A 26854-nucleotide genomic window follows, 5' to 3' on the forward strand; every position below is an offset into this window, starting at 1 on the left:
TGAATGATCCACTTGGCAGGCCACAATTCAGGTCTTTTTCTCCAAACAGAATCTCATAATCATTTCAGCACCTCTAAATAGCATTGCTGACTGTTTGTCCCTGTTCAATGAATTCATAGTGGACTATCCCCTTGTGATCAAAGAAACGCACCAGCATGGTCTTGAACTGCGAATGTGACATGTGTGCTTTTTTCGGATGTGGCAAACTTGGGGTTTTCCACTGCATGCTCTGGCATTTTATTTTGGGATCGTAGTGGAAGCACCAGGTTTCGTCACCTGTAATTACTCTCAGAAACGTGCTTATTTGAAGAAAGATTAGACACAACTTGAAGCCACCACTGTTTCTGTTCATCCATCAAGATCCGAGGCACAAACTTCGCAGAAATCTTTCGCATACCCAATTCTTCAGTTAAAATTAACCTGACTGCTTCTTGATTCATTTGAAATTCATCAGTCATTAATCGCATGCTTAATCGTTTGTCAGACCATACAAAATATCCCACTCTGTTCACATTTGCGTCCATCGCTTTTTTTTTTTTTTGTTTGTTTTTGGCTGCCCACTTCTGGGATACTATCATATCCTTTATACCCGTTGAGGATAAATGTCAGGAATTTGATGATGATGAGTTTATACACAGATCTCTATTGTTTTTGCAATAGCAAACTAGCAAATGGCTCTATCGGCTTGAAGTTTAAGAATGCATTAGATAAAACATGCACAAAGATGATTACTCATGTGACTCCAACCAAATCATCGCATGGCAACACTACATGGCTGTTCGGGGAATTGAATTGTGAACACTTCATATATGTCAATCTCTTAAGAAAAAATTAAAATGGCATTGTCCATCCAAACTAAAACAGTAACAGATAAAATAATCAAACAGGTCAACAATTTTAATTGTTTGAGCTATAAATTAAGATCCAATGAAGACTTAGAGATTTCTTAGAGAGAAAAAAAAAGAGACTGTATAATACTTTTTTTTATCAAAACCAATATTATTATATGGCAGTGAAGCATGGAACAATAAGAGAAAGATATAAGATAAGAATCACTGCAGAAGAACTGAAACAGATGAGAAGACCAACATGTTATACAAGCCTGATAAAAGAGAAATGGAAATGAAGACATACTGAAAGATCTAAATCAAACTCCAACAATGGAAACAATAGAAAAATACAGAACTAGATGAAACGAGCATTTAGAATGAAGGCATATGATAGAATATCCAAGAAGATGATGAACTACAAACGGTCAAAGAAATAGAGGTGGATCAATGAAACACTGGGATGAGACCAAAATAGACCAACTGGCCTAGATTTGTGAAAGAAGGAAGAAGAAGAAAGCATCTAAAAACTTTACATCATTCCTGCTATACAAACCATGCACTGAATGATTACAATTTAGCAGACCCTTAATGTGAGCATGGCCATGAGATTCGATGGCATATTAGCCCATGTACTGTGATAAGGTGTAAGGGAATTATCATATCCTCTGACCAAACTTTTAATTTTAATCTCAATTCTGGGATGGTGCCAAGGGAGTGGAAAGAACACAAAATGGGTATAACGCATAAATGGAGGCTCCAAGACAGAAATAGCATATTATAGGTCAATCAATATCTCAGGAGTGGTGGTGGTAGTGGTTAAGGTATTGGAGAAGTTGGTAAAAGACAGAATTCAGGACAGGGTGGAAATATGATACTTTATAGGGGAGGAACAAGGTTCTGTGAGGGTTACGTATTGCCTTAGTTGTGTGCTTACTTTTTTTTTTAAAGTTACAATTGAGTTGGATAAAGGAAATTGTTACACAGTGATACAGACTTTGCAAAAAACTTTGCAAAAGCATTTGACAGGATTCCATATGGAAATCTGATGTTGAGAAAACTGAGATCTATGTGAAGCAGTGATTTTTAATAGGATCGTGGTTGATGAAAAGATATCAAAGAGTGGTATATGAGAGAGTTGAGTCCAGAAGATGGCAGGTGACTAGTGGTGTACTGCAGGGCAAGAACTTCATCTATTGCTGATTACTTAGCACATTAATGATACAGGAAATGATTAAAGGGGAAATATTCAGTTGTTTATGGATGATATAAAGCTAGGAAGATCAACAGTCAAAGAAGATGATGTAGAGATCCTGCAGAATAACTTAAACAGACTGGCAGTACAGGAAAAAGTAAACAGATGTCAGTTTAACATGGCCAAGTGAAAGCTCATGCCCTCTAGAATAAAGAGATCACAAGCTGTGCACTATATTCACAAAACTGAACTGTTTGAAAATGATGAGGCCAGCGATTTGAAATTTAGAGAACATGTGCAAATGTGGCCAAAATACAATTCAGATTATGTGGTTGTTGAAAGATACAGTGACAAGCTAGGATAAGGAGGTTATCATTCTTCTTTATAAGGCTTTCAGAATGGCAAAACTGGACTAGATGCAGATCTTGTAGGGATGAAGTGGAAGAGAGGATCCAGAGGCAAGTGACTAAGACTGTGGTATGTCTATGGGCTTCAAAAATTAGCTGATAGGGAAAAAAAAAAAAAAAAAAGTGGGGGACACGATAGAAGCATAATATAAGTTAGTAAAGGGATTTTATAGGATTGAAATGAATCTTTTTTTTTCAAAACATAGCAGGAAGGGAGAACAAGGAATTATCCCTGGAGTGGACAGCAAGCGTGTTAGGACTAGAATTTTTTTTTTTTTTTGCTTAGGAGGTGGTGAATGTGTAACTGCAGAGATGGTTGTGAGTGCTTCATTGGCATTTTTGTTGTTCACAAAATGCATTTTGTGAACAACAAAATGCATTTTGTTGTTAGAACTGGGGTCTCAGGCAATGAGTCTTTGACTCGATGGAGATGCCTGAAAAGTAATAATAACTATCATCATTAAATTGACATAAAATACCTGAAAACTTTACACCATTTCTATACAACTTATGCGATGATTCATTGCATAAGTTGTATATCCATGCCTATCATATCATATCATGACAAGAGAAGCTTGTAGAAGAAAGAAAGTAATGCCTTAGAAACTCTCTTCATTTCTTCCAGTAACTATTCATTTTCTTCTTGCATTTCAAACTTTTCACATTTTTAATCATTTCCTGAAAAAAAAAAAAAAGTAACTGTTTTACTTTCTGTTTTTAAAATCTGATGGTGTCACTAATTCTCTCTAATCTTTACACTAGGAAAGTACAATTTAGTCAACCACTCATCAAGCATATCCAAAATCATGGAGTCAGCATACAATATAATTCACTTGTTTCACTCCATGTTCTCTTTACTTTTTGCCATTTCCTTTTTTTACTCTTTATGTTGATTGCATGCCAGCTGCTTTTGCAAACAAATGTCAGGATTAAGAGGTAATTTTTCAAGGTGCTTCAGTTTATGAAGCAACTTGAAAAATCAATGGTACTAGTAAATGGGAGAACTAGTCAAAAATCAAAATAGGAGTAAAGGTAACTACCAAGTAATATATATTATGCAAATAAGCATCAACTCTAATTTTTGAAAGAGATATAAAAATAATTACACTGCATGCAAATTTCAAATCAAAATAAAGCAAAGCATTAATACAATATAATGCTGTATTTCTTTACCACCTTCTTTGCAAATAAACGAAGCCAATAAAGAAAATAATGAGAAAAAAATAATAATGCATCTCGCAGTATAAAATATGATAATAGTATCTTTCTTATAATCAGTACATTGTTATCGTCATCATCACGAATCATGGGCACACTGCCTGTTTGTATCCGATGCCTTCTTCACTATCTTCTTCCACTGTAATAGATGCCTGAAATACCCTCCTGAAGAGTCATATAAATATTAATTGCATGAACATGAATGATGTTCTGATCTCCACTTCCTCATAACAATGTATCAATGAAAGAAGTTGATACATTGTTATGAGGAAGTGGAAATCAGAACATCATTCATGTGTATGTAATTAATATTTATGTCTTTTCAGAAGGAAAAAATACATACTACTATTGTAATCAGGCATCTATCACAGATGTTAATTTGTAAAATACTGCAATGAAAAAATCTGAGATGTGAATTTAAACAATTTTATAAACTGCTCAAATAACTTACAGTCTTCTTGAGTTGAGAGGGACATCCTTTTTACCCCTATCTTCCAATATAAAGAACTTCTAATATTTCCCTGAGTTTTTTGAGACCATTGTTTTGCTTTAGTCTCATGCTTGTTTAAATCTCCAAGAGGTTCAAGGTATGAATTTTTTTTCTGTAAAGCATTGCATAAGTGATCAACTAAACATGAAGATGAAAATTCAGACAACAGCTGCAAAACCTGAAAATTGCAAATGGGAAATTAAAAAAAAATAATAACAGGTATAATAACTATTAAATATTTAAATTTCATGTATATTGCTATATTGGGCAAGTTTTACTGCTAAGTTTAGCATCATTATAGTATAAGAAAATCTACAGTGATTGGATTATATGTATATCTTAAAAAACGTAAATATTACAATGATTTGAATTTACATATCAATGGAATTAACCATATGATTCCAAACTAATTTAATAATAGTAATGCTGGGCAAAAATTCTTTCAATGTTTTTCTTTTAGTAACTTCCCATTGTGTTCTAAGTTCACATTTTCACACAAATGCCATGAATTTTATCCCATAAATACAGGACGATGTTTAAAATCATTCACCATCTAAAGTATGGAAATACATAAGATGATAACTGTCTTTAAATGAAGTTCTATCAGATATGTCCCATTCTGTCAGTCATATACAAAGAAAGCAATTTCACTTTTATATCATAGCACAACAGAAAATGTTTTATTTATTTTTTCCCTTCAGATGCTTCCTTGTTATTTACCTGAGTTAAAAACCTATATCTACTTTGCATCTTTCACTAAGCAACATTAGTGGAGTGTGATAAAATTCAATCTCAAATTAAAACAAGGAAATATTGCAGGTTTTACTTAACCACCACAGTTATTTTATATAGTCTTATTTGTAAATTTATTCAGGAAAGCAAGGCTAATAAGTTAAAATCTTATAGAAATTATCACAAATAAGTTAAATGCAGATAAATATAAATCTAGATATGAAACAACAGTTCCAGTTTGGTGCATTTCACCTTTCTCTATGAATATGAATCCTGAACAATAAATTGCCACCCTGGTTGACTGAGTGGTTAGCATATCCTCTCTCCAACTAACAGGCCCTGCCATAGCCATGGATGTATGAGTTTGTCTTTATGTGGGGGATGAACTTCATCACCAGGTGTTAGACCACTGCCCAGCTTGCTGATGATTCATTGACATTCAGCATATTAAAAACTTACACAAAAACATTGGCTAATATATTGTTTCAAATGACATGCCCTCCAGCCAGGTTAAGGCTAACAATACTGAATTCTCAAAAACAAGCAATTTGCTCTAATAATCCTCTTGAATTCTGCAGTGAATTCATTCATTTATGTCACATATTTTGTCAAATGCCATGTAGCAGCCCTGGCATTTGTCAAAAGCACCCATTAGTTGGAATGAGTGATAATACATTTTAAAAATGACTTAATGTCAGATATTTTTAAAGTAGAATCAAATACTAAGTAAATATCGTCTACACTTTACTCTCAAACTATTATCAGGCAACAGTAATCTGTTTCTGAAGTATTTTCTCCACTTTCTGGCTGCAATATATCTATAAGGATACTCTGTGGCTGCATGCTGAACAAACAGATAGCAGCAGACATGACTTCCGCACAAGCAATGCCTGTTACAACTTCCATGGCAAAATTGGCTGGTGAAGCATATGTTAGACATACCACACAGGTTAAGAGCAATCTTACACAGAAACAAATATATGTGTTTTTTTTTTTATTTTTTAGTGAACTGCTGATGTGATCCTTGAAGAGCTGGAGGATTAAAGTCTTTAGATAAAATGTCAGGCAAAGTGTTCCAAAGAATACAAATGTCTGGAATGAAAGAGAAGGAGCATGTAAGGTTGGTATTGAGCCAATTGTGGTAAGCAGTTTTTCTTTCTTTTACAGAATTGACACACTTTTTTGAGAACCAAGGCTTGGAGAGTGGATGAGAATTTGGAGTGGAATAGGAAATGAAAGCCTTCATTCCTGCAAGGATGATTTGTTATTCAGTCTGAGCAGGTGTTTGGATCAGAAAAAACTGAAGCAGTAGTCAGACCATGGGAAAAAGGGATAGAAGTTGTGTAAGTCCTCTCGTGTCCTTTGGACACGAGAGGACTTACACAACTTCTATCCCTTTTTCCCATGTGGATGAAGATGGAGGAATTTTCATACAAGTCTCTTTTGCTGTTCTGTAGCAAAAGAGACTTGTATGAAAATATATGAGGTTGTGGTCCAAGTTTCCAAGAGAAGAACCTATAACCACAGTATACCTGGAAAGGGAGCTTGTTAGGAAGAGGTCCAGTGTGTTGGCAAATTGCAAGAAGGATGACTTCACTATTGGGGTGTACTTAGACTGCAGAAAGTCGAGCTTTAGAGAGAGAGAGAAAGTTGAAGCAGTCAGAGTGGTTGATGGAGTTTGGAGAGTGATGAAGGGAGCATATGAAAAGAACGGGGTGATTTGGTAGAGAAGTTTTGAGCCAAAGCAGATCAAATGGTGGGGATTCAAGGATTTGAAATCTCTGACATGGGATGTCAGCTCTCATGAATGCACAAGTACTACCCTTGTGGCAGAAAGAACTGTGTAATGTGTAGTTTGGGCAGCTGAGTGTAGAGTGGCTGTGAGAATGGCAGCTGGGGTTCTGAAAGGAATAGTAGTTTTGATTTAGAGGACTGTAGGTGGTGGTACATATCGTTTATATTGCTGTTTAAGCACGAATGTTGGTGAAGTGGATGTGGAAACGTTTTTTTTTTTTTTTTTTTGGTGTTGGTAGGTTGTTTGGTTGGATTTCTGTTGTCTTTTATGATTTTTTATTTTTTTTTGGTGGGATTTTTGATGTTTTTTATGTTTTTTTTAAAAACTATTTTGTGTGAGAGAATTTTTGAGATCTGCAGTAAAATCACATCTCTTTTGGTTGTGGTTCATTGTGTTTGGTGAGGAAGAGACAAAAAGGAAATGGATCATGCAGTGAGAGGTGACAGACTTGCAGACACACGTGGCCTCGACAGTTCCCCTCTGCAGCCACAGTATTTAGTCTCCTTCCAGTTCATTGGCAAAATATGTAGTTGCAGGATTTTTCACTAGCTGATTGGGAAGCCTCCAGGTTCATTATTATCTTGTTTAGTCCCGTGTACCCATCGTGTACCATACAGGTGGTGGTACACTCTGGTACATTCTTGTGGTGCACTCTGTTATATAGCTACCTGGATACTGAATGAACGAGGATGGGCTGGCAATTTGGGATTAAGCCAACCAAATTGTATTCTTGGAAGTTTATTTTCCACTTGGTTAGACTATAATAAATTTAGTTTAATCCTTTACCCAAGTGTAGGCTAACAAAGTTTGTGCATGAAGTAATTCAGGACTGAGGCAACTCGTAGTAAAGGACCAAGCTCTCATCACTCCTTGTCTCAGTATCTCATATAATACAAAGCACATCCCCTTGCGAACATGTATAAAGCTATGCATTAAGGGAAAGGCCACTACCCAGACCGGTTTCGACCTTTATTGAGGTCTTGTCAGTGGGAGGCAGACCCAGAAGTGGTGATACTAAGGCAGAAGCAATGGAGAGGTCATATTTACTTATACGAGTTGCCAAAAGGTGTACCACCTTATTAATTTACTCTGGATTTAAAGAAAGATGTTGGAAGTTTATTTTCCGCTTGGTTAGACTATAATAAATTTAGTTTAATCCTTTATTCAAGTGTAGGCAAACAAAGTTTGTGTCTGAAGTAGTTCAGGACTGAGGCAACTCATAGTAAAAGTGGACCAAGCTCTCATCACTCCTTGTCTCAGTATCTCCCATAATGCAAAGCACATCTCCTTGCAGACATGTATAAAGCTATGACAAGTATATTTTCAGATGCAAACTTTATTTGCTTACACTTGGATAAAGGATTAAACTAAATTTATTATATTCTAACCAAGTGGAAAATAAATTTCCAACATCTTTCTCTAAATCCAGAGTAATTTAATAATAAGGTGGTATACCTGTTGGCAACTCCTAAAGGTAAATATGACCTCTCCTATTGCTTCTGCCTTAGTATCTCCACGTTTGGATCTGCCTCCCACTGACGAGATCTCAATAAATGTTGAAACCGGTCTGGGTAGTGGCCCTTTCTTTAATGCATAGCAGTATATATGTCCACAAGGAGATGTCCTTTGCATTATGGGAGATACTGAGACAAAGAGTGATGAGTTCTTGGTCCACCTTTTCTACCAAGCCTGGTGTTGCATTACCTTACCTCAGTCCTGAAGATATTTTCAGGCACAAATTTCGTTTGCTTACACATGGATAAAGGATTAAAGTAAATTTATTAAAGAACGTATTGAAACGAGTCAATTTTGAACAGGTATTATAGGTGAATTGTACTCTCAATTACACCACCATTATTAGTATTACACCCTCCATGGAGTCATCACTCATCATGGGAGGTTCATTCAAAAACATATTTATCATACTGAATCTTAAAATTTTTAACACTCCTTGCATTAACAACATATTCCAGGAATGCATTCCGTTCAGTGACAATTCTCCACATAAAAAATCTACTCCACGCACTCCTCTTCACCATACTCTTACAAAACTTCCCCTTGAGACTTCTACTCTTTTTATAAGCCCCTCTGGATTAATCTGATAAAATCCTCTCATTAACTTAAACATCTCTATCATATCATCTCTTTTCCTCCTATCCATTAAACTCTGCAGCAATACATATTCCTTCAACTTCTCTCCATAGCCAGCATACCAGAGTCCTGATATTGCCTTAGTCACTCATCTTTGGATCTTCTTGATGTTTCTACATCATGCTGAAAACCAGGTGACCAAATCTGAGCATGATAGTCCAAGTGTGGTCTGACCAGTGCTTTATACAGTGGCACAACCACCTCCTATATGTTAGAGTACTTTTTAACATAGCAGTACTAAGATGTGCAGTCTTTGCAACACTTGCAATATACCCTCTAAACTTCAGTCTACTATCAGCCACAGTCCCAAATCTCTAATCTCATCCAATTCTAGCATTATCACCATCAATAGCACACAGCCTTATATTTCTGCACACCAAAATGCAACACCTTGCACTTATGAATATTAAAACTACAACCGCACTCCTCTGTCCAAGTCAAAAGTCTATTCAAATCTTCCTGAATGAAAGGAATTAACAACAGTAGTGCTACTTATAATTCTCCCCAACTTTGTATCATAAGCAAACAACTAAGATCCCCTGACAGTCTACATGATATACCATTTAAAAACAAGCTAAACAGCAGGGCCCAAGAACAGAATTCTGGGGCATGTCACTGGTTACCCTCCTTTTTTGAGACGCTGCTCCATCATACAGAACTTGGTGGTATTCGCAATCCATCTAACCAGTATACAATCTATTCCCATCCTCTGCAGCTTGTACACCAACTGATCATATGGTAATCTATCACATTCTTTGCAAAGTCCAAGAATATCGCTGTATATGATTCCCCCTTATATAACACACTCTTTGCTTAATAAAATGCAAGTAAGTTGCTAAAAAAAAAAAAAAAGACCTACCCTTCACAAATCTATGCTGACCATCATAAAAAAAAATACTATGTCCATCATCTCAATCTTGTATTCTATTTCTAACCAATCTCTCCAGCACCATGACTACAACTACAGTTATGCAGACTGGTCTATAGCTAAAAGCATCTGTTCTAGAATAATGCTTGTGGAGTGGCATTATTTTGCGTTCTTTCCACTCCTTACAAACCTTACCCACTGCAAGACTTTCATTAAATAACCAGGTCAAGGGTATAGCCAACTGGGTGTACATTCCTTAAGAATATGTGGTGATATGTCATCCATTCCCACAGCTTTATTAACATCTAACTCAATCAACACCTGATACACCTCTGATTCTTTCACTTTCAATTCTCTTAATACTTGCCTCCCTTCTAGATATTATTTTTTATTTTTAGTGGAACCTGTGGCATAGTAATTAAATAATAAAGTAACACATTTCAACAGTCCGCAGAGTTCCTATTCTGTACATTCCAGGAATATCAGAACCTATAGGTAGAATTCTAAAAAAGTATCAATTGATTCCAACATATATTCCTATCAACAAAATTTCTTCTTTATTACTTTCTACAAAGGATAAACTGTCTTTTCTATCTTTGGCTGGTGTTTACCAAATACCTTGCGAATGCAATGTCTCTTATTTTGGACAAACTGGCTGGTCTTTGGAAAAAAGAATAAAAGAACATCAATATTATATTGATTATAACAAACCTCTGAAGTCTGGTCTGGAACAGCACAGTACTGACTCTACTCATAGTGTCCAGTGGGATATCTCCTCCATAGATGCAGATTCAAATATGAACGCTTATTCGAAGAAAGTTGTGAAACTATCTTACACCGACCGAATTTAAATAGAAATGACTGTTTGTCTCTCTCAAAGATCTGGGAGACTTTTATCTTATGCAAAAAAACCATTTATCTTAATAGATTAAATTTGTTATTTCTATTATTTCCTAGCACGCGGTAACAATTGTATTTTAATAAGTGATCCATCGAACATTTTGCCTGTATTTATTCCATTCCTATTACTGTTACAGACACTGAAGATGTACTATTAATTTTAGTACGAAATATATGTCCTTTACTAATTAAAGATATCACTGTGGTTTTTTACGTGTTACTTTATTATTTAACTTCTAGATATTGCACCACATCATTTACACCAGTATGATATACACTGATAAAGTGCTCGATCAATAACTCCACTATATCCATTGCAACTGTTATTCTGCTGCCATGGCTATCCACTAACTTCAGCCTGTTATAATTATTCTTTCTTTTACTTGCCACATAGTGGAAAATTCCCTTAAGTTAACCATGACCTGACCAGCCAATCTCTTCTTATACTGCACCTTTTCTTTCTTGACCATGCTCATCACCTTTCTAGTCTGCACTTTATACTCTTCATGGATCTGACTGCCACCAAATGTCTTGTACCTCTTACATAGTATATTCTTTTCCAGCACAGCTTGCTTGATTTCACTATTCATCCATTTCACTCCTACTCTATTTACTTGCTTAACCATTGGTATGCAGTTATACATTGCTTGTGTCAGATACTGCCTTATGAATTTCCATGCACTGTCAACAATGCAACAATTATTCAAGAAAAACTTGAGAACTCAACATGAGAATATTTGAAATCAATCCTACATGGATTAATTACTACAGTAAACTTCATGCATCTTTTTTTAAGTTTTTCCAATTTTGTTCTTCTGTTTATTTTTTGTATACTGTAGATGCAGAAACTCCACAATTCTCCTCCTGCTCTTTGCTTTTTACTTCTTCTTAACAGATGAATACTTGGCTACAGCTGTTAACATTTTTTTCCCCCCCAAAACTGGCTACCAACACTGTAATCAACCTTTCTTCAGTTACATTGAAGCCTGAAGAACTCAATGCACTTTCACGTGGCCACAACTTCGCCATTGCTCCCAAAAAATATCTAGTGAGGATATTATGATCCAAATTGAACGCAGAATCCGCCACCTTCCACATCAAGTCGCCAACAGTGTAAGACTGGATGTAGCTTGTGTCCTCTCCAAAGCAAGACCACCAAAAACCAACATATCCAACAAGGAATATAAAGCTCTACAGGAAATGAGGAATAATAAAGAATTAGTTATCACCAAAGCGGATAAGGGATATGCAACTGTAGTACTTACCCCAAAAAGACTACACAGGTAAGCTGAATGCTCTTCTATTAGACGGGCTGCTTACCTCCCTATCGAATACAATCCCACCAACTCTCAAATTAGAAAACTTCACAGGCTCCTTAAGAAAGTCACTTCTTGATCTGTAGAAGTTACCAACAGATTAAAGCCGTTTAACTCTATGCCCCCCCCCGTATTTATCCCAAAAAAACATAAAGAAAATGTGCCATTACATCCCATAGTGGATGGCATTGATTCCCCCACATACAAATTAGCTAAACATTTGGCCAAAGAGCTCATACACTATACTGGCAACACACCATCACACATAAAAAACTCAGCCCATTTCAAAGCCAGCATAGAAAACCTTACACTCCAACGTACTGACATAATGCCCAGCTTTGACGTCTCCTCTTTATTCGCAAATGTCATTCTCAAGGAAACTTTAGAGTTAATCCAAGCTAAATTTTCTCCCGATATCTCAGCCTTATTTCAGTTCACAATGAACTCAGGCTATTTCATTTGGCAGGGAAAATTCTACAAACAAATAGAGGGGACAGCCATGGGTTCACCGCTCTCCCCACCCTTGGCCAATTTCTTTATGGAGACCTTTGAAGAAAAAGCCTTAGCCTCTGCCACACAAAAACCAACCATATGGCTTCGCTACGTTGATGATGTGTTCACTATTTGGCCACATGGCTCTGAAACACTTCTCTCCTTCATAACACACTTAAACAACCAACACCCCAGAATCAAGTTCACCTTGGAAAAAGAGGAAAACAACAGCCTCCCTTTCCTAGACACACTAGTCACCCACCAGCCTAATGGAACCTTGGTTTTCTCAGTCTACAGAAAGCCCACCCATACAGGTAGATACATTCACCAACAATTCCCCCCCCACAACAATATGGAGTGGTGAAAACACTATACAACAGGGCTAAACTAATCTGTTCAAACGACTTGGCCCTAAACACTGAACTAAATCACATCCTCAACACTTTCTCAGCCAATGGCTACCGCCCCCACCCCACCCTAAAAAAAAAAATCCAAAAAATATTAGAACCTACAAACCACAGACCCCCTCCCCTACTCTACAACAAGGATTACTCTAAATCCATCACCATTCCCTACATCCAAGGCACCTCGGAAAAGATTACCAAAATCCTAAAAAAACATGACCTGACCTGACCTCCTGTTACAACCTTACAGAAAATTGGCATCCCTTATCCACAACACTAAAGACCAACCACTTCCCCTAGACCTACCTGGTGTATACCAGGTCCTTTGCAGTTGTAAACTGTCTTACTTTGGCCAAACAGGCAGGACAGCGAATATCAGAATTTCTGACCACAAGGACTACATCCATTTTCACAAGTACAGCCATTCTGGTCTTGCAGACCATGCTCTGGATACATGCCACAGAATACGGTGGAAGAAAGCTACAGTAATACACCATAGCAAATACAAATTCGAAAGACTATTTATGGAATCAGCCTCAGCCCTATGAAATTCTCCAAACCTCAACAAATTTGGTTGTATGCGACTGCCCCAAATTTGGGATTCTTACATCAGTAGACCTTCAGCCCAACGGCCAAGAACACCTACTTAGCCTGCTAGAGGGCACCATCAGGACTTTTAGGAGAACAATAGCTTCATCTCTTCATTCCCAATCACTGTGTTGTAGTGCCTACGTGCACGTGCTTTTTTGTAAGTTCCTTTAGAAGATGGCAACATGACGTTGCCGAAATATCGGAAAGTATTTATTACAGTATAATTTAATTTATATCCTTAACTACGTTGTTCAATTCCTTAAGTGTTTTAATAATTATTATAGTTCCATTCTTGTCTTTTATTGCAGATATTTGAGTTATGCCAACTGATAAATGTTTTCTTAGTATTTTCATATTTTTATTGTTTTCAATTGTTTCTTTTATTTTTCTAATATCTAATCTAAATAAATTCATTTTATATCTAAACAAGACTATAGTAGCCAAAAATAAAAACATCTAAAAAAATCTTGCACATGATATACAAAAAACATTTATAACCTTTTATAACCATTTTTTACCATGCAATTTAATAACCTTCATAATTTTTAAGTTCATTTTGCATTTTATTTGTGGGGTATCTGAATTTTAATACAGATATCCTCAAGTATGACATATATATACCCCCCCCCCCCCAGGATATATATCAGGAAATTAATGATGTAGATCATAGGTGGCCAACAGCAGGCCCGCGGGCCGTAATGTGATTTTGTGCAGCCCACGGCAGGATAAAAACTATATTAAATTATATGTATTATCAATTTAGCTATTAGTTTCGACTGGTATATCAATCAGATTTTCTGATTGATATACTAGTTATATTCATTATTTCTGATGACGGGAACAATTTATATTCTCAATATGGAATCAAAATTTCTTTAAAAAGATTACTCAATTTATAAAATCTACTGCTTCTCTGTGTGAGCTGTAGTAGTGGGAGTGGTAGATTTCTATGCGCTCCAGAGTAACGCATCATTGAAAGTCACTTGCTCTGTTCTGGTTAGTGATCAGTTTCAGAGACTCAATTTCACAGTTAACAGTGTTATTGTTGCAGTTTGTGTTCCCTGGTCAGTTACTTCAGCCTTAGTGTACTATGAGTAAGAAATGTAAGATCTGTAAGAAAACAGATCATTTCAGGAGAAATGGGGAAATTAATTTCTGTTTATAAACAATAACGACAACAAACCACAGTGCCTTGTGTGTTTGCAAGCACTGTCCTGTGCACAAGGAATATAACCTCAAACGGCACTACATATAGCACAATGTCGCTAAACACCAAGAATACATTGGACAAGTACGTACTAAAATTGTGCATAATTTGAAGATAAAGGTTAGTGCTTAGAAATTTATTTTGATTAAACCAACATCAATACAAAAAAGCTCATTCTTGGCATCGTTTGTTGTAAGTGCAGAGATAGCAAAAGCAAAAAAATCATTATCTGATGTGAAATTGTAAAATAAAACACTGTTCTGTGAAAATGGTACGTGCATTTGGGGAAGGATAAAATTGCCAGTGAGTTTGAAAGCGTTTGAAAGCACTATGAAAACAAACTGTAACTAAAAGAGTCGAGGAAATAGGTTCTCACATATTAAATAAATTAAAAAGTGTTACTACAGATTCAGCTTACTTCTCATTGGCTCTGGATGAATCAACTGACATAACAGATACAGCTCAACTTCTAATTTTCATTCGAACTGTTTCCAAAGACTTTGTTATTAATGATGAGCTACTAGCATTAAAGTCATTGCATAACACAGCCAAAGGGCAAGACATTTGTGATGCAGTGAAATCAACAAGCTCACAGCTATTGTGACAGTTGGTGCCAAATCAATGCGTGGTACTCAAACAGGGCTTAGCTGGCTTACTAAGGAAGGTTGAAATCAACTGCCCTGTATTGCACTGCATTATACATCAGGATCTATCTTCAGAATTTTACCACACAGAGCGTGGTAAAATTCTGGAGATAGAGGATGTTATGAAAACTGTAATGAAGTGTGTGAATCTAATTAAGGGCAGAAATCGGGCCTTGACACACCACAAGTTTTTTCTTTTCTAACAGAAATGGAGGCAGAATATGACGATTTAGTTTGTATATGTTGTACACAGAAGCATGTTGGCTAAGCAGAGGGAACTGTTTGAAACAGATTTTTTGCTTTGAGAAAGAAAATAAAAGAGATTTTAGAAGAACATGAGAAGAAAAACAAAGAACTAATCACAAAATTATGTGATCCTCATTTTAATGAACACATGAATGACCTCAACGTGAAGTTACAGGGACGTAACCAAACAATCTCAGATTTAGTTGGATACCTAGATGGGTTCATAAGTCGACTGAAGGTTGTTAAATTCACCCAAGTCAGAGGAAACTTGGTACATTTTCCTTCCTGCAGGGAGTTGATGGAGGAGAGCCATTACATTGACTTCAAGTTTTCTGTGCCAATGTTAGACCAACTTTTGGAGAAATTCAGTAAACGATTTTCTGACTTCAGTGACATGCGGCCACAACTGACATTATTTAACAATCCAATGAAATGTGACATTTCAGAGCAGCATGACATTATTCAATTGGAGTTGTGTGACCTTCAAAGTGACCCCTTTTTTCCAGTCAAGGGTGGAGATAGGCATTGACTTTTGGAAACTGGTACCAAGGGAAAAATATCCTACGTTGAGTGATTTCAGCTTGAGAATTGCATCTATGTTTGAAAGCACATACATATGTGAATGCACTTTCTCAACTATGAGGGCAGTTAAATCATCACAAAGATGCCTGACTGATGACTACCTTCAGGATTTGTTACAAATATCATTATCATCATTGAAAATTGACTTTGATGAACTTGTTGCCGCACATGAAAGCCCACAGTGTTCTCGTTAAGTTGTGTTACATGTAAATAACCAGAAATATGTAATTAAATTTAATTTAACAACTTATATTTAAATCAATCAAGTATTTTATATTGTTCTCGCAGTAGTAAAATGATTTAACAAATATAGTAATTCAATACATATAACTATTGCCATGGGAAAATGCAGAGTTTATTGTTTCTATTGTTTATATTTAAGTTCTATCGAAAAGTGTGCGGCCCGTGATGCTACCACTCATCATATATTGGCCCCCGTATAGAAGGAAGTTGGCCATGCCTGATGTAGACGATGATTAAAATGAAACATTTGATTTAAATTAAAATTGAAATAATAAAAGGTGCTTATGCATTCTGAGATGTAAAAAAAAAATAATAAATAAAAATCATGATTTTATGCACTAAAAGGCTAATTATAAATGAATAACAAAAATACTGCTTATATAGTTGATACACTGTATGTCATATGCAATATTTTTCTTAAGATATAGCTGAAATCATTTAGACATCTTTTATCATCTTCTATCTGAAGTCCATCTGAAATGCTAACATTTACAAGTCACATGGACAGCAATATTACATAGGTATAATAAATTTAACTAAGTTTTTTACTATACATTCAACATACCTGTTCCTGGGGTACTTGAAATATTTGGGAGAAAACTAAGAACATAAACCAATCTCCAACTTTTATACATTCCATCAATGCAGATAAAGTCGGTTCTAAACAGTTGTAATGGCAAAATGCAGCAAGAGGAAGCCAAATTACCACTTCTTTATTTAAAGACCTAGGATTTGAAGAATGAAGGAAAAAAATTAAAACTCATACAAGAAAATTGCAATAGGTCATATAGAGAACAGATAAAAGCATTACACGAACAAAAATAGAATAGACAGTTGATACATATAAAAGAGCAATCTTAAAATTTGCAGCCTCGACAGAAAAAATGGTCTAAAGGTTTTATTTTTCCAAAAGAGTTGCTTGGAAAAAGTATTATGTTTTCCCATACACTGGAATTTTCATATTATCTGACATTTACCTCACCCGCTGTACTAATATGTCATATGCTCACAACCTTGCCATGGGGTGCAATGTAATTAGAAGTAAACATTTTTACACTGTACAGCCACAACACTATTTGAAATTTAGGATGAAAATCTGTAGAGTAGTATCCCACTGCATCGTATTTCAGGCAACACGCTATTTAAGATGCAAGCTACTGTAAAACTGATTACCTTGATGGACCTGTGATTTCAGTCAGGATTTCTTCATGACTGCAGGTTGTAAAGAGTCCAGCTATTCCTGTCTTGGGCCTTTCTTCTCCATTTTCTTCCGACTTTCTTAATCATTGGGTCTTCCCACCTTAAGGCTGGTCTTCCAGGTTTACTTTTGGTATCTCTCGGATACTAGTTTGTAACTCCGGCTGTCCATCTGTTGTCTCTCATTCTAGCGAGATGTCCTGCCCATCTTCTTTTGCTCTTGTAGATTGCTTTTATTATGTCCGTGAGTGCAGACTTCTTGCTGATTTCTGTGTGTCTTACGTGGTCTATTTTGTTTATATTGCACATTCTTCTTTCTATTGCACGTTGAGTTGTTATTAAGCTTTGTTCTTCTTTTAAAGTTGTGTTCCATGTTTCACTGCCATAAGTTAATGCTGGTAAGATGTGACTATTGAAAAGATGGGCTCTTATTTCTATATCTATGTTTTGGTTGGTAATTGTTGATTTCATTTTGTTGAAGGCTATCCAAGCAGCTCTTTTTCTCCTTGCTATTTCATTTGATATATCATTATTCATTTTTATGGACTGGCCGAGGTAGATGTATTCTTCAACTTTTACTGTCTCAAAGGTGTGAGATTCTAGAGTGATTGTATGATCTTTACAGTATTTTTTTCTTTCTTTTATATTTATGAAATTAGGGACACACTTTACAGTATTTGTTTATCATCCATCTTGTTTTGTACAGATGTATTTCCAATCCAATTTTTTGGCAGTTTTGGCTTATGTTATTCAGCATTGATTCTAAGAGTTTGGGTGAGTGAGATATTAATCCCACATCATCGGCAAATAATAGGATATTTAACATTTCACCATCAATGTTTATTCCATCTTTCATATCAATTTTTCAAATGATGCTGTCCAGAGTAGATGTGAAGAGATTAGGTGATAAGACATCACCCTGACACGTACTCCTCTACTTAAGTTAATTTTAATCAGGTGATTGAAAAGGGTGATATTTGTTGTGCCTTCTTTGTAGATATCTTTTATGAGTTGGATGTATGCTTTTTCTATGCCTTGTTCTATTAAAGCTTGGAATACTGCGTTATGTTCAACAGTGTCAAATGCTTTTTAAATTCTATAAAAAGAAGATAAAGTGAGATCTGGTATTCTCTGCATCTTTCTGTGAGCTGAGTAATAGTTTGAATGTGATCTATTGTTGAAAAGCCGTTTTTGAAACCAGCCTGTTCTTTGTAGCTATTTTCGTTGATGGAGGTTTGCATTCGGTTTAGGATGACTCTAGCAAATATTTTATGTGTGTGCGCGCTAATAGACAGATGGGTCTGTAGTTACTGATGTCTTCTTTATTACCTTTTTTATGCAGAATTATGGTCTTTGATGTTTTCCATTCAGTAGGTACTTTCCTTAATTGTATATATCAAGTAAACCTTTCTGCTAAAGCTTTAAAGAGTATTTGTCCACCCATTTTTAATTCATCAGATTTTATACTATCAATTCCTGGTGATTGGCCATTTTTCATATGGTGGATAGCCATTTTTACTTCTTCAGATAGGACAGATGGTAAAACTGATATTAAATATAAATAAAATAAAAATGTAAAAATAACAAAAGTTCTGAATTCATTTATTGTTTTCTGCTGTTCCATAAAAAGCAACAAAAGCACAAAAAATAAAAATACCTCCACATCCACTCCACCAATATTTGTGGTAGCCTTAACACAAATATAAATAACATGCACTACACAATATGCATAAAAAAACCCAACATGTTATCCCTCCATAAAGCTCAACTGGCAACTTTGACTACTGTTTGTCTCAACTATCCAAACTACACTTCACGTGATTCTTTAGAATTATTAGAATGATGTGGTCTACCGTATTAAAAGATTCAGTTAATTCTATAAGGATGGGTATTACATATTTCACCATGTCAAGAAAATTATTTCTCATCTGTAAATCAGGTATACTTTTTCTTTTTCTGGACACTATACTATTTTCGGCTTACTATTTGATTCTTTCTATGATTTTCCAAATCACCACAAGTCAACTCAAAACAACTGTAATCTGATACATTTAATGGCTATATATCTAGATCAATCAGTTAACTCAATGCATGAGACTAACATTTTTATTCCTTGGAAGTTAAAAAAGAAAAAAAAAAATTTGTTTCTGTTTTCAAATGATTACTTTGTATAATTAAAAATTTTATGTGAGTTAGAAAATAAAGAAGAAAGAGTTTTTGTTTATAATCACTCAGGAAATAAGCTTGGAAAACAATGGGAAGAAAATACCTAGTTTTTAATATTTAAAGCAGATAATTGTCATATTTGGATGCTTTAAATACTACACAGAGGTAAAAGAATCATATCAGGAATAAACTAGATAACTAAAAGAAAACTTTCATGTAGCTATAAAGAATGTAAAAAAATGACCAAGCTTCTGACCCAAATGTCCAATCCTCACCTCATGGTGCACCCAATCAGCAGATATTACCCGATGCATGAAATTAACTTGGAGAACTAGCAATTTGGAATTCAGCATACCATTATATTAATTTAAACCCTACTGAGTGTTCCTGCTAAAATTTATTCAAGTATACTTGAAAAACCACCAAGAAAAATTATGGAAGAGAAGCTAGGAGAACAAGCTGGATTCAGGTCAAATAGAGATTGCTAGGATCATATTTTCACTTTAAGGTCAATAGCTAAGAAATCATGAGAATATAAAAAGGATCTGTATGTAAGCTTTGTGGATCTCGAAAACGCATATGACAAAGTGACAAGAGCAACTACATAATTATTGAGCTATTGGAGTTATATAGTTTAAAGAAGATATTATATTCAGTAATTTATAATTGTTTGAGCTGTAAGTCAACAGTCAAAACTGAAGAGGGTAAAGTAAGATGGTTTGATGTTTAATCAGGTGGGAGAAAAGGGTGTACATTACATCCACTGTTATTCATCATATATATCAATCGCATTATGAAAGAAGATGGTATTAAATCTCATATCAAAACTGAAAGTGTTAATCTGTAATGTAAACAGCTGGTTACTTTACAGATGATGTTACAATTCTAAATAAATCAAGTACAAATGCAAAGGGACATAAATGTTGAAAACGTCAACTAACTATATTCTAAATGAAGAACCTATAGAAAAAGTTAAAACATTTCAGTTATTTAGGCACGACTTTAATGAGGATGGGAAATTACACATGAAAATAGACAACATAATTAGCAAAGCTGGTATGGTAGGAAGTCAAATGAATAACTTTATATGGAATAAGAGAAAAATTAGTCAAAACTAAACTAGCTGTTTACAAGAGTGTGTTTCAAACCAATTTTACCTTATGAATCCGAGAGCTAGATTAAAAATCAAACTTGATTAAGGACTGGAAACCACAAATATGAGTGTTCTGAGAAAGATTAGAGGAGTGAACAGATAGCATCAATGAAAGTATCACATAAAAAATGAGGATATTAGTAAAGAACTTGCCAATGTCAGCAATACAGGAATGTGTCAGCAGAGTTATCTCAGGTGGTATTGACCACAAACAGAATGAGAGAGGAAAGGTTAGCAAACCAAGTTTTCTCTGCTGAAATAGGAGGAAGACCAAGATGTAGGTGGATTAATATAGTAAAACGCGACTTACAAGGCAGAATATATAAGATCTGATAATATTGGAATCTTGACAGATAACAGATTAATTTGAAGGGAAATGTCATTAGGAAGTTAGTAATGATATAACTTTTTCACATAGTACATAATATCCTGTACACCAACCCTGTTCAGAACAGAGCTGACTGCTGCTGAGCATGTCCCCACGTGGCAGATAGGGAAATGACCCTCAGATATAGAGGTTAACTGAGAAATAAGCAGAGAGAACTGTGAGATGGTCCACAACAAGCTGTGGAGGAGCAGGGATAGAAATGATTTCTCAACAAGCCTCATATCATTGTATGACAGCACTATGGCATGTCCATTAGTGCTGTTATACAATATACTACATAAGTATTAGTTCTGCACAGCTAGATAATGCTCTCTACAGGGGCAGCAACTGTAGAGTAATCATTGACAGGCAGAAGAACAACTGTTTCGTCAATGAGGTGGATGATTGGCAGAGACTAATCTATGGCTGGCAATCCTAGCCAAGTACTGGTAATTGCTGCAACTGTAACAGAGGATTGGCGATCCAGTTACAGTATTCTGCCAAACAGTTTCATGGATTTAAAATTGAAGCGTAACAACAATACTACCATATTCAGGAGAAATCAAGTGCCTGAACCAGAACCACAGGGGACAGGTGAAAAATTGCACAAAGACATTTTCACATCTCAACTATAAACATCAGAATACAGCATAAAACCAGTAATCTAAGACTACTTGAAGAGGAGCTAAAATGCTTTAGATGGAATGTGATCAGAATTTCAGGGACACACTGGATGGATGAAGGCATGGTACTGGTTAAAACTAAGTGAAGGAAGAATGTGCTACTCCATCTAGAGTAGCACATTCTTCCTTCACTTAGGTTTACCATGCTTTCATCCATCTGTGCTGCTGATCTCTTCATCTAAAGAGATCAGCAGAAAGAGAAGGAGCTGCAATTATACTCAGAAAACATTTCATAAATACCATCACTGATATGAACACATCTCTTCAAGAATCCTATCTTTTAGCAAAAAGAAAGAACTTCATATTAAAATTGCCCAAGTGTATGCACTAGACCATTTTCACAAAGAAGAAGAAGAATTTTTAGAACTGTATGAAGAAACAGGTGATACAAACAACAGAAATATCCTAATAATTCCAGGAGATTTGAATGCAAAAGTTAAAAGATTTTCAAATTCTAACAAAGGTGTTATGGGAAATTTGGAATAGGAGAAATAAATGAGAGAGGAGAATACTACTAAATTTCTGTAAATTAAAAAGTCTGTTCATCACCAATACAATGTTTTATCATAGGGAAAGCAATAAATACACCTGGATTTCTCCAGTGGGTGAGGTGAAAACTGCATAGACTATGTATTAATTAATAAAAGATGGAAAAGCTCTGTTCAAAATGTAAAAACATTCAAGAAAATAGATATGCATCCTTTCATCCAAAAATAAACATAAAATTTGCCAAACAAGAAAATACCATCCAAAGCAACAATAATAGACATCAAGATACCCAGCATACAACCATTAGTATGGAGAAATGATTACAGGGGAAACTTCAGCAATAAGAGAAAAAGACATAAGAAATTGTTGGAATCAAGGTAAAGAAGAATTGCTGGACACAACTGCAAGGATCCCAGCTTACTCTAAAAAAGAGCAATAATGAAAGGATGACATGGGATATTGTGGAACAAGTAGGGAAGAAGAGATTCAGAGACAGAGAGAGATGAAAAAACAAGCTATTAGTAAAAGACAGAATCTTATCATTTACTCAAGAAACAAGCAGACAGAAAATGCAGAGAAAGAAAGGCAGTGGCTGAATGATAAAGCAAAGATGCATTTAAAAAAAAATGACACCAGAACTTTGTACAAAACAATCAATCAAACCACTAAGACATCGGTTCCCAACCAGTGGTATGCATACCCCCTAGGGGTGCGTGCTGGACCATTCAGGGATACACAAAAAATAGTCAATAATGGCGAAAAAACAAGTAAAGAAAACAAAATGAAAAATGCTAGTTATGGAACAATAAATGTTATGTTGAATCACTGCTAATGGAGACACTTCAAAACCAGCTCACATTAGCAAATGATGATTAGTGAGGCGTGGCTATGAACCCCCAAACCACTCTTCTACTAATCATTATGTACAGTTCATGCATCAGGAGGATGGGTGACAAAACTAAGTAACAATCACTTGTTACTAGGAAATGACCTTTGCAATAACGAACCTTCCACTGACTTCTATTTGCGTCGTTTCTAGAACTTCTCCAAAAATATAAATACATCCATAGACTGACGATTTGATCAGTTCAGTTATTGACTGAGTATGATACTAACGATACTATCTCTTTTTCAAACAATACAATGTCTCAGAGAATTCAGGATATGTCTGATGATGTTGAAGCTGTAGTAGTAGACAGAATTAAAAAAAAGTAAATTCTTTTCCATCCAGTTTGATGAAAGCGTAGATGTTGCTGATTTATCTATTTTGCTCGTCATTGCAAGGTACATTAAGATAGGAACTGAACAAAAGTGTCAGTATTTAAAAAAGCTATTTTTAAAAAAAAGGGTACAATTTATAGAAATGGGTTCAAAAGGAGTACACAAGTGGAAAATGGTTGGGAACCAATGCACTAAGAGCTACTCCATCACTGTGCTCAATGGAGACAAGGTGACAGGAAATCCAACAGAAAGAGAAACAATCTGGACAAAACGCTTCTTGAAATTACTCACAAATAGATCAAACAGAATCCAAACCAAACCAAAAACCCTAGAAGAAGAAATAATCATGGATAAAATTAATGAAGGGGGGAAAAAAAGGTCCCAGGACTGAACAGTATCTCAAAAGAACTGTGGGAGGGGAAGGAACTATACAATACCCAAACTATTCATACAACCTAATATTAGGGAAAAAAATAAAATCCCAGTTGAATGGAGACAGTAAAATCATCCCAATACAAAATCAAAATGTGACAGCTATTGACCCGTGTCAGTGCTGAGCCATGCTAACAAGATATTTATCAGAATCATTCAAGTAAAAAGGCTTATATGTTGGCTATGACATATAATAGATATGACACAACTATTATTTTTCAGGAAATTATGACTTACACTGAATAGTAATTATAGTAACTTTAATTATATTTTAGATGGGAGATGACATTTCTTTTGCATCATTTCAAATGCATCTTTGCTTTATCATTTTGCCGCTGTGTCTTTCTCTGTATTTTCTGTCTAATTGTTTCTAAAGTAAATCATAATGAAATTTCACTGCACAGACAACCGCTCTGCTTATTGGAGGCCTAAAGTGGCTTGAAAGAGTTCTATGTTTGGTCTCTAGAGCAGGGTTTTTGCAGACTATCTAAACATAATAAAAAAATATCTAATATATATATATATATATATATATATATATATATATATGAGGGTAGTGAGAAAAGTTTTCGGCCTTGACCATAGATGGCAACACTATTGGCAAGATTTTTTTTTTTCTCAGTTGGTACATCTGTCATATGCATCCATGTGAAATTGCAAGTCATTCTATCAAGTAGTTTGTTTTATGCAGCTGTCTGAAGCAAAAGTGTTGTCTGTATCCCTTGAAATGGATAAAATTGAGAATCGTGCAGTTATAAAATTCTTTGCAAAAGAAGGTTTAACACCAAAAGAAATTCGTTCAAAGTTCATAAAAGTTTATGGGCACTCTTCTCCTTCATTTTCAACAATTAAGAAATGGGATGCAAAGTTTAAACGTGGCCATACCAGTCTTGAAGATGATCCACGTGAAGGACGTCCAAAATGTGTAACAACACCAGAAATCATTGATCAAGTGCACGATATGGTATTGCATGACTGGAAAGTCAAATTGTGTGAAATTGCTGAGACTATAGGCATTTCAAAAGAATATGTAAGATATATTTTTCATGCACATGAATTGTAAATGAAAGAGTTTTGCGCAAGATGGGTGCCACGCTTGCTCACAGCAAATCAAAAATGCACTCGCATGAAAATCTCTGAACAGTGCTTGGAGCATTTTAACAATAAAACTGATTTTGTGAGTCAAGTTATTACTATAAATTAGACACCTGGATTCACCATTACACACCAGAATCCAAACAGCAGTCAAAACAGTGGACAGAAGCCGAATGTTCGGCACTAAAGAAGACAAAGTTGGTTCCATCAGCAGGAAAGGTCATGGCATTGGGATGCTAAAGGCATTTTGTTTATTAATTATTTTGAAAAGGGTAAAACAATAACCGGGGAACATTATTCTGATCTTTTAACCACACTAGATGAAAAAATTCATGAGAAAAGACCCAGTTTGCAGAAGGAAAAAATCATCTTTCATCAGGACAATGCATCTGCTCACAAAGGTGTTTTGGCAATGAGAAAATTAAGGGATCTGCAGTATTAATTGTTGGAACATACACCCTATTCCCCAGATTTGGCTCCCTCTGATTTCTATCTCTTCCTCGCTGGTCAGCGTTTTTCTTTGAATCAAGAGTTGATTGCAGCTGCAGAGAAGTATTTTGCAGATCTTATTGAGAACCACTACAGAGAAGGGATAATGGTGCTGGAGCATAGCTGTAATAAATGTAGTCTTAAAGGAAATTATGCTGAAAATAATTTTTTTTTTTTTTTGAAATTATAAATTTGTTTATTCATTGATAGCCCGAGAACTTTTCAGACCACCACATGTGTGTGTGTATAATTGATAAAAATGGGGAAAAAAATCCTTATTCCATCCACAGTACAAATGTACTGACAACCTTGTGTGGGTAAGAATCACATAAGAAAAAAAATTAATACTTCCGATATTTTGGCATTTATTTATTTATTTATTTATTCGTATGGAGTTCCCCCCCCCATCCCTATTGGGGCAAGTTGAGCCCTCCTCATGGGGGGTTAAGTATTTATGGCTGTAGATCCGTGTGTGTGTGTTCACAAGGCCGGTTTGCCTGCTTGCAGGAAGAAAAACGCTAGATAAAGTGGCGGAAAAAACCCTACTGCCAGCACCCAAGACCGGCTAACTTGGCTATGGCTGAGGAAGATCCTCAAATTCCTCACGTCTTCAACGGGAATCGAACCTGGGACACTCCTTCATCAGTCATATGGTTGCAAAGCGCACAGCCACTAGGCAAACCTCACGGACATTTTGAAATTACATTGGCATCATCAGGCATTATAGAACAATGATATGTGAATGAGGCTAAAGAAAGGCAACCAAAGAATGACTAGAGTCCTAAATGGCCATCTAGTGGGCTAAATTGGTAGCATTGTTGGGCTGTTGGGCTAATGATCTGAGGATGAGTGTTTCCCAAATTTTGGGCAGTTTCATGCATCCACATTTGTTGAAGTTTGGAAAGTTTTTCAGGGCTTAGGCAGATTCCAGGAATAGCCTCTCATATTTATATTTGCTACAGTGTAATAAACTGGCCTTCTTCCAGTGTGTCCTTTGGTGAGTGTCCAAAGGATGGTTCAGCAAGTTCAGAGTGGCTGTAATGATGGGACCGGATGTAGTCCATGTGTTCAGAAATTCTGATATTGGCTGTCCTGGCTATTTGGCCATAGCAGGACAGTTTGCAACTGTAAGGGACCTGGTAGACACCTTGTAGGTCTAGGTAATGTGGCTGATCTTTGGTGGAGGGAATAAGGGGTGCCATTTTTTATGTGGTCTGTAAGTGGTTTTTGTTAGGTTGTATTAGAATTTTTGTT

General features: G+C 35.6%; 1 protein-coding gene across 3 annotated transcripts in view; it reads right to left on the bottom strand.

The window, feature by feature from the left end:
- The window catches only part of LOC150098264 (spatacsin), an 891110-nt gene that overhangs the window by 399353 nt on the left and 464903 nt on the right, over positions 1–26854 (bottom strand). For all 3 annotated transcript variants that reach the window (XM_090406151.1, XM_090406152.1, XM_090406153.1), the window contains exons 20-21: positions 16874–17033; positions 4099–4315 (exon numbers count right to left, since the gene is read on the bottom strand). In XM_090406151.1, the coding sequence (XP_090262277.1) occupies positions 4099–4315; positions 16874–17033 (377 nt within the window). The remainder of the gene's footprint in view (positions 1–4098; positions 4316–16873; positions 17034–26854) is intronic.

This window comes from Typopeltis vanoorti, chromosome 16 (genome assembly GCF_054136105.1).
Source record: "Typopeltis vanoorti isolate ZY-2024b chromosome 16, IOZ_Tvanoo_1.0, whole genome shotgun sequence".
Lineage (NCBI taxonomy): Eukaryota > Metazoa > Arthropoda > Arachnida > Uropygi > Thelyphonidae > Typopeltis > Typopeltis vanoorti.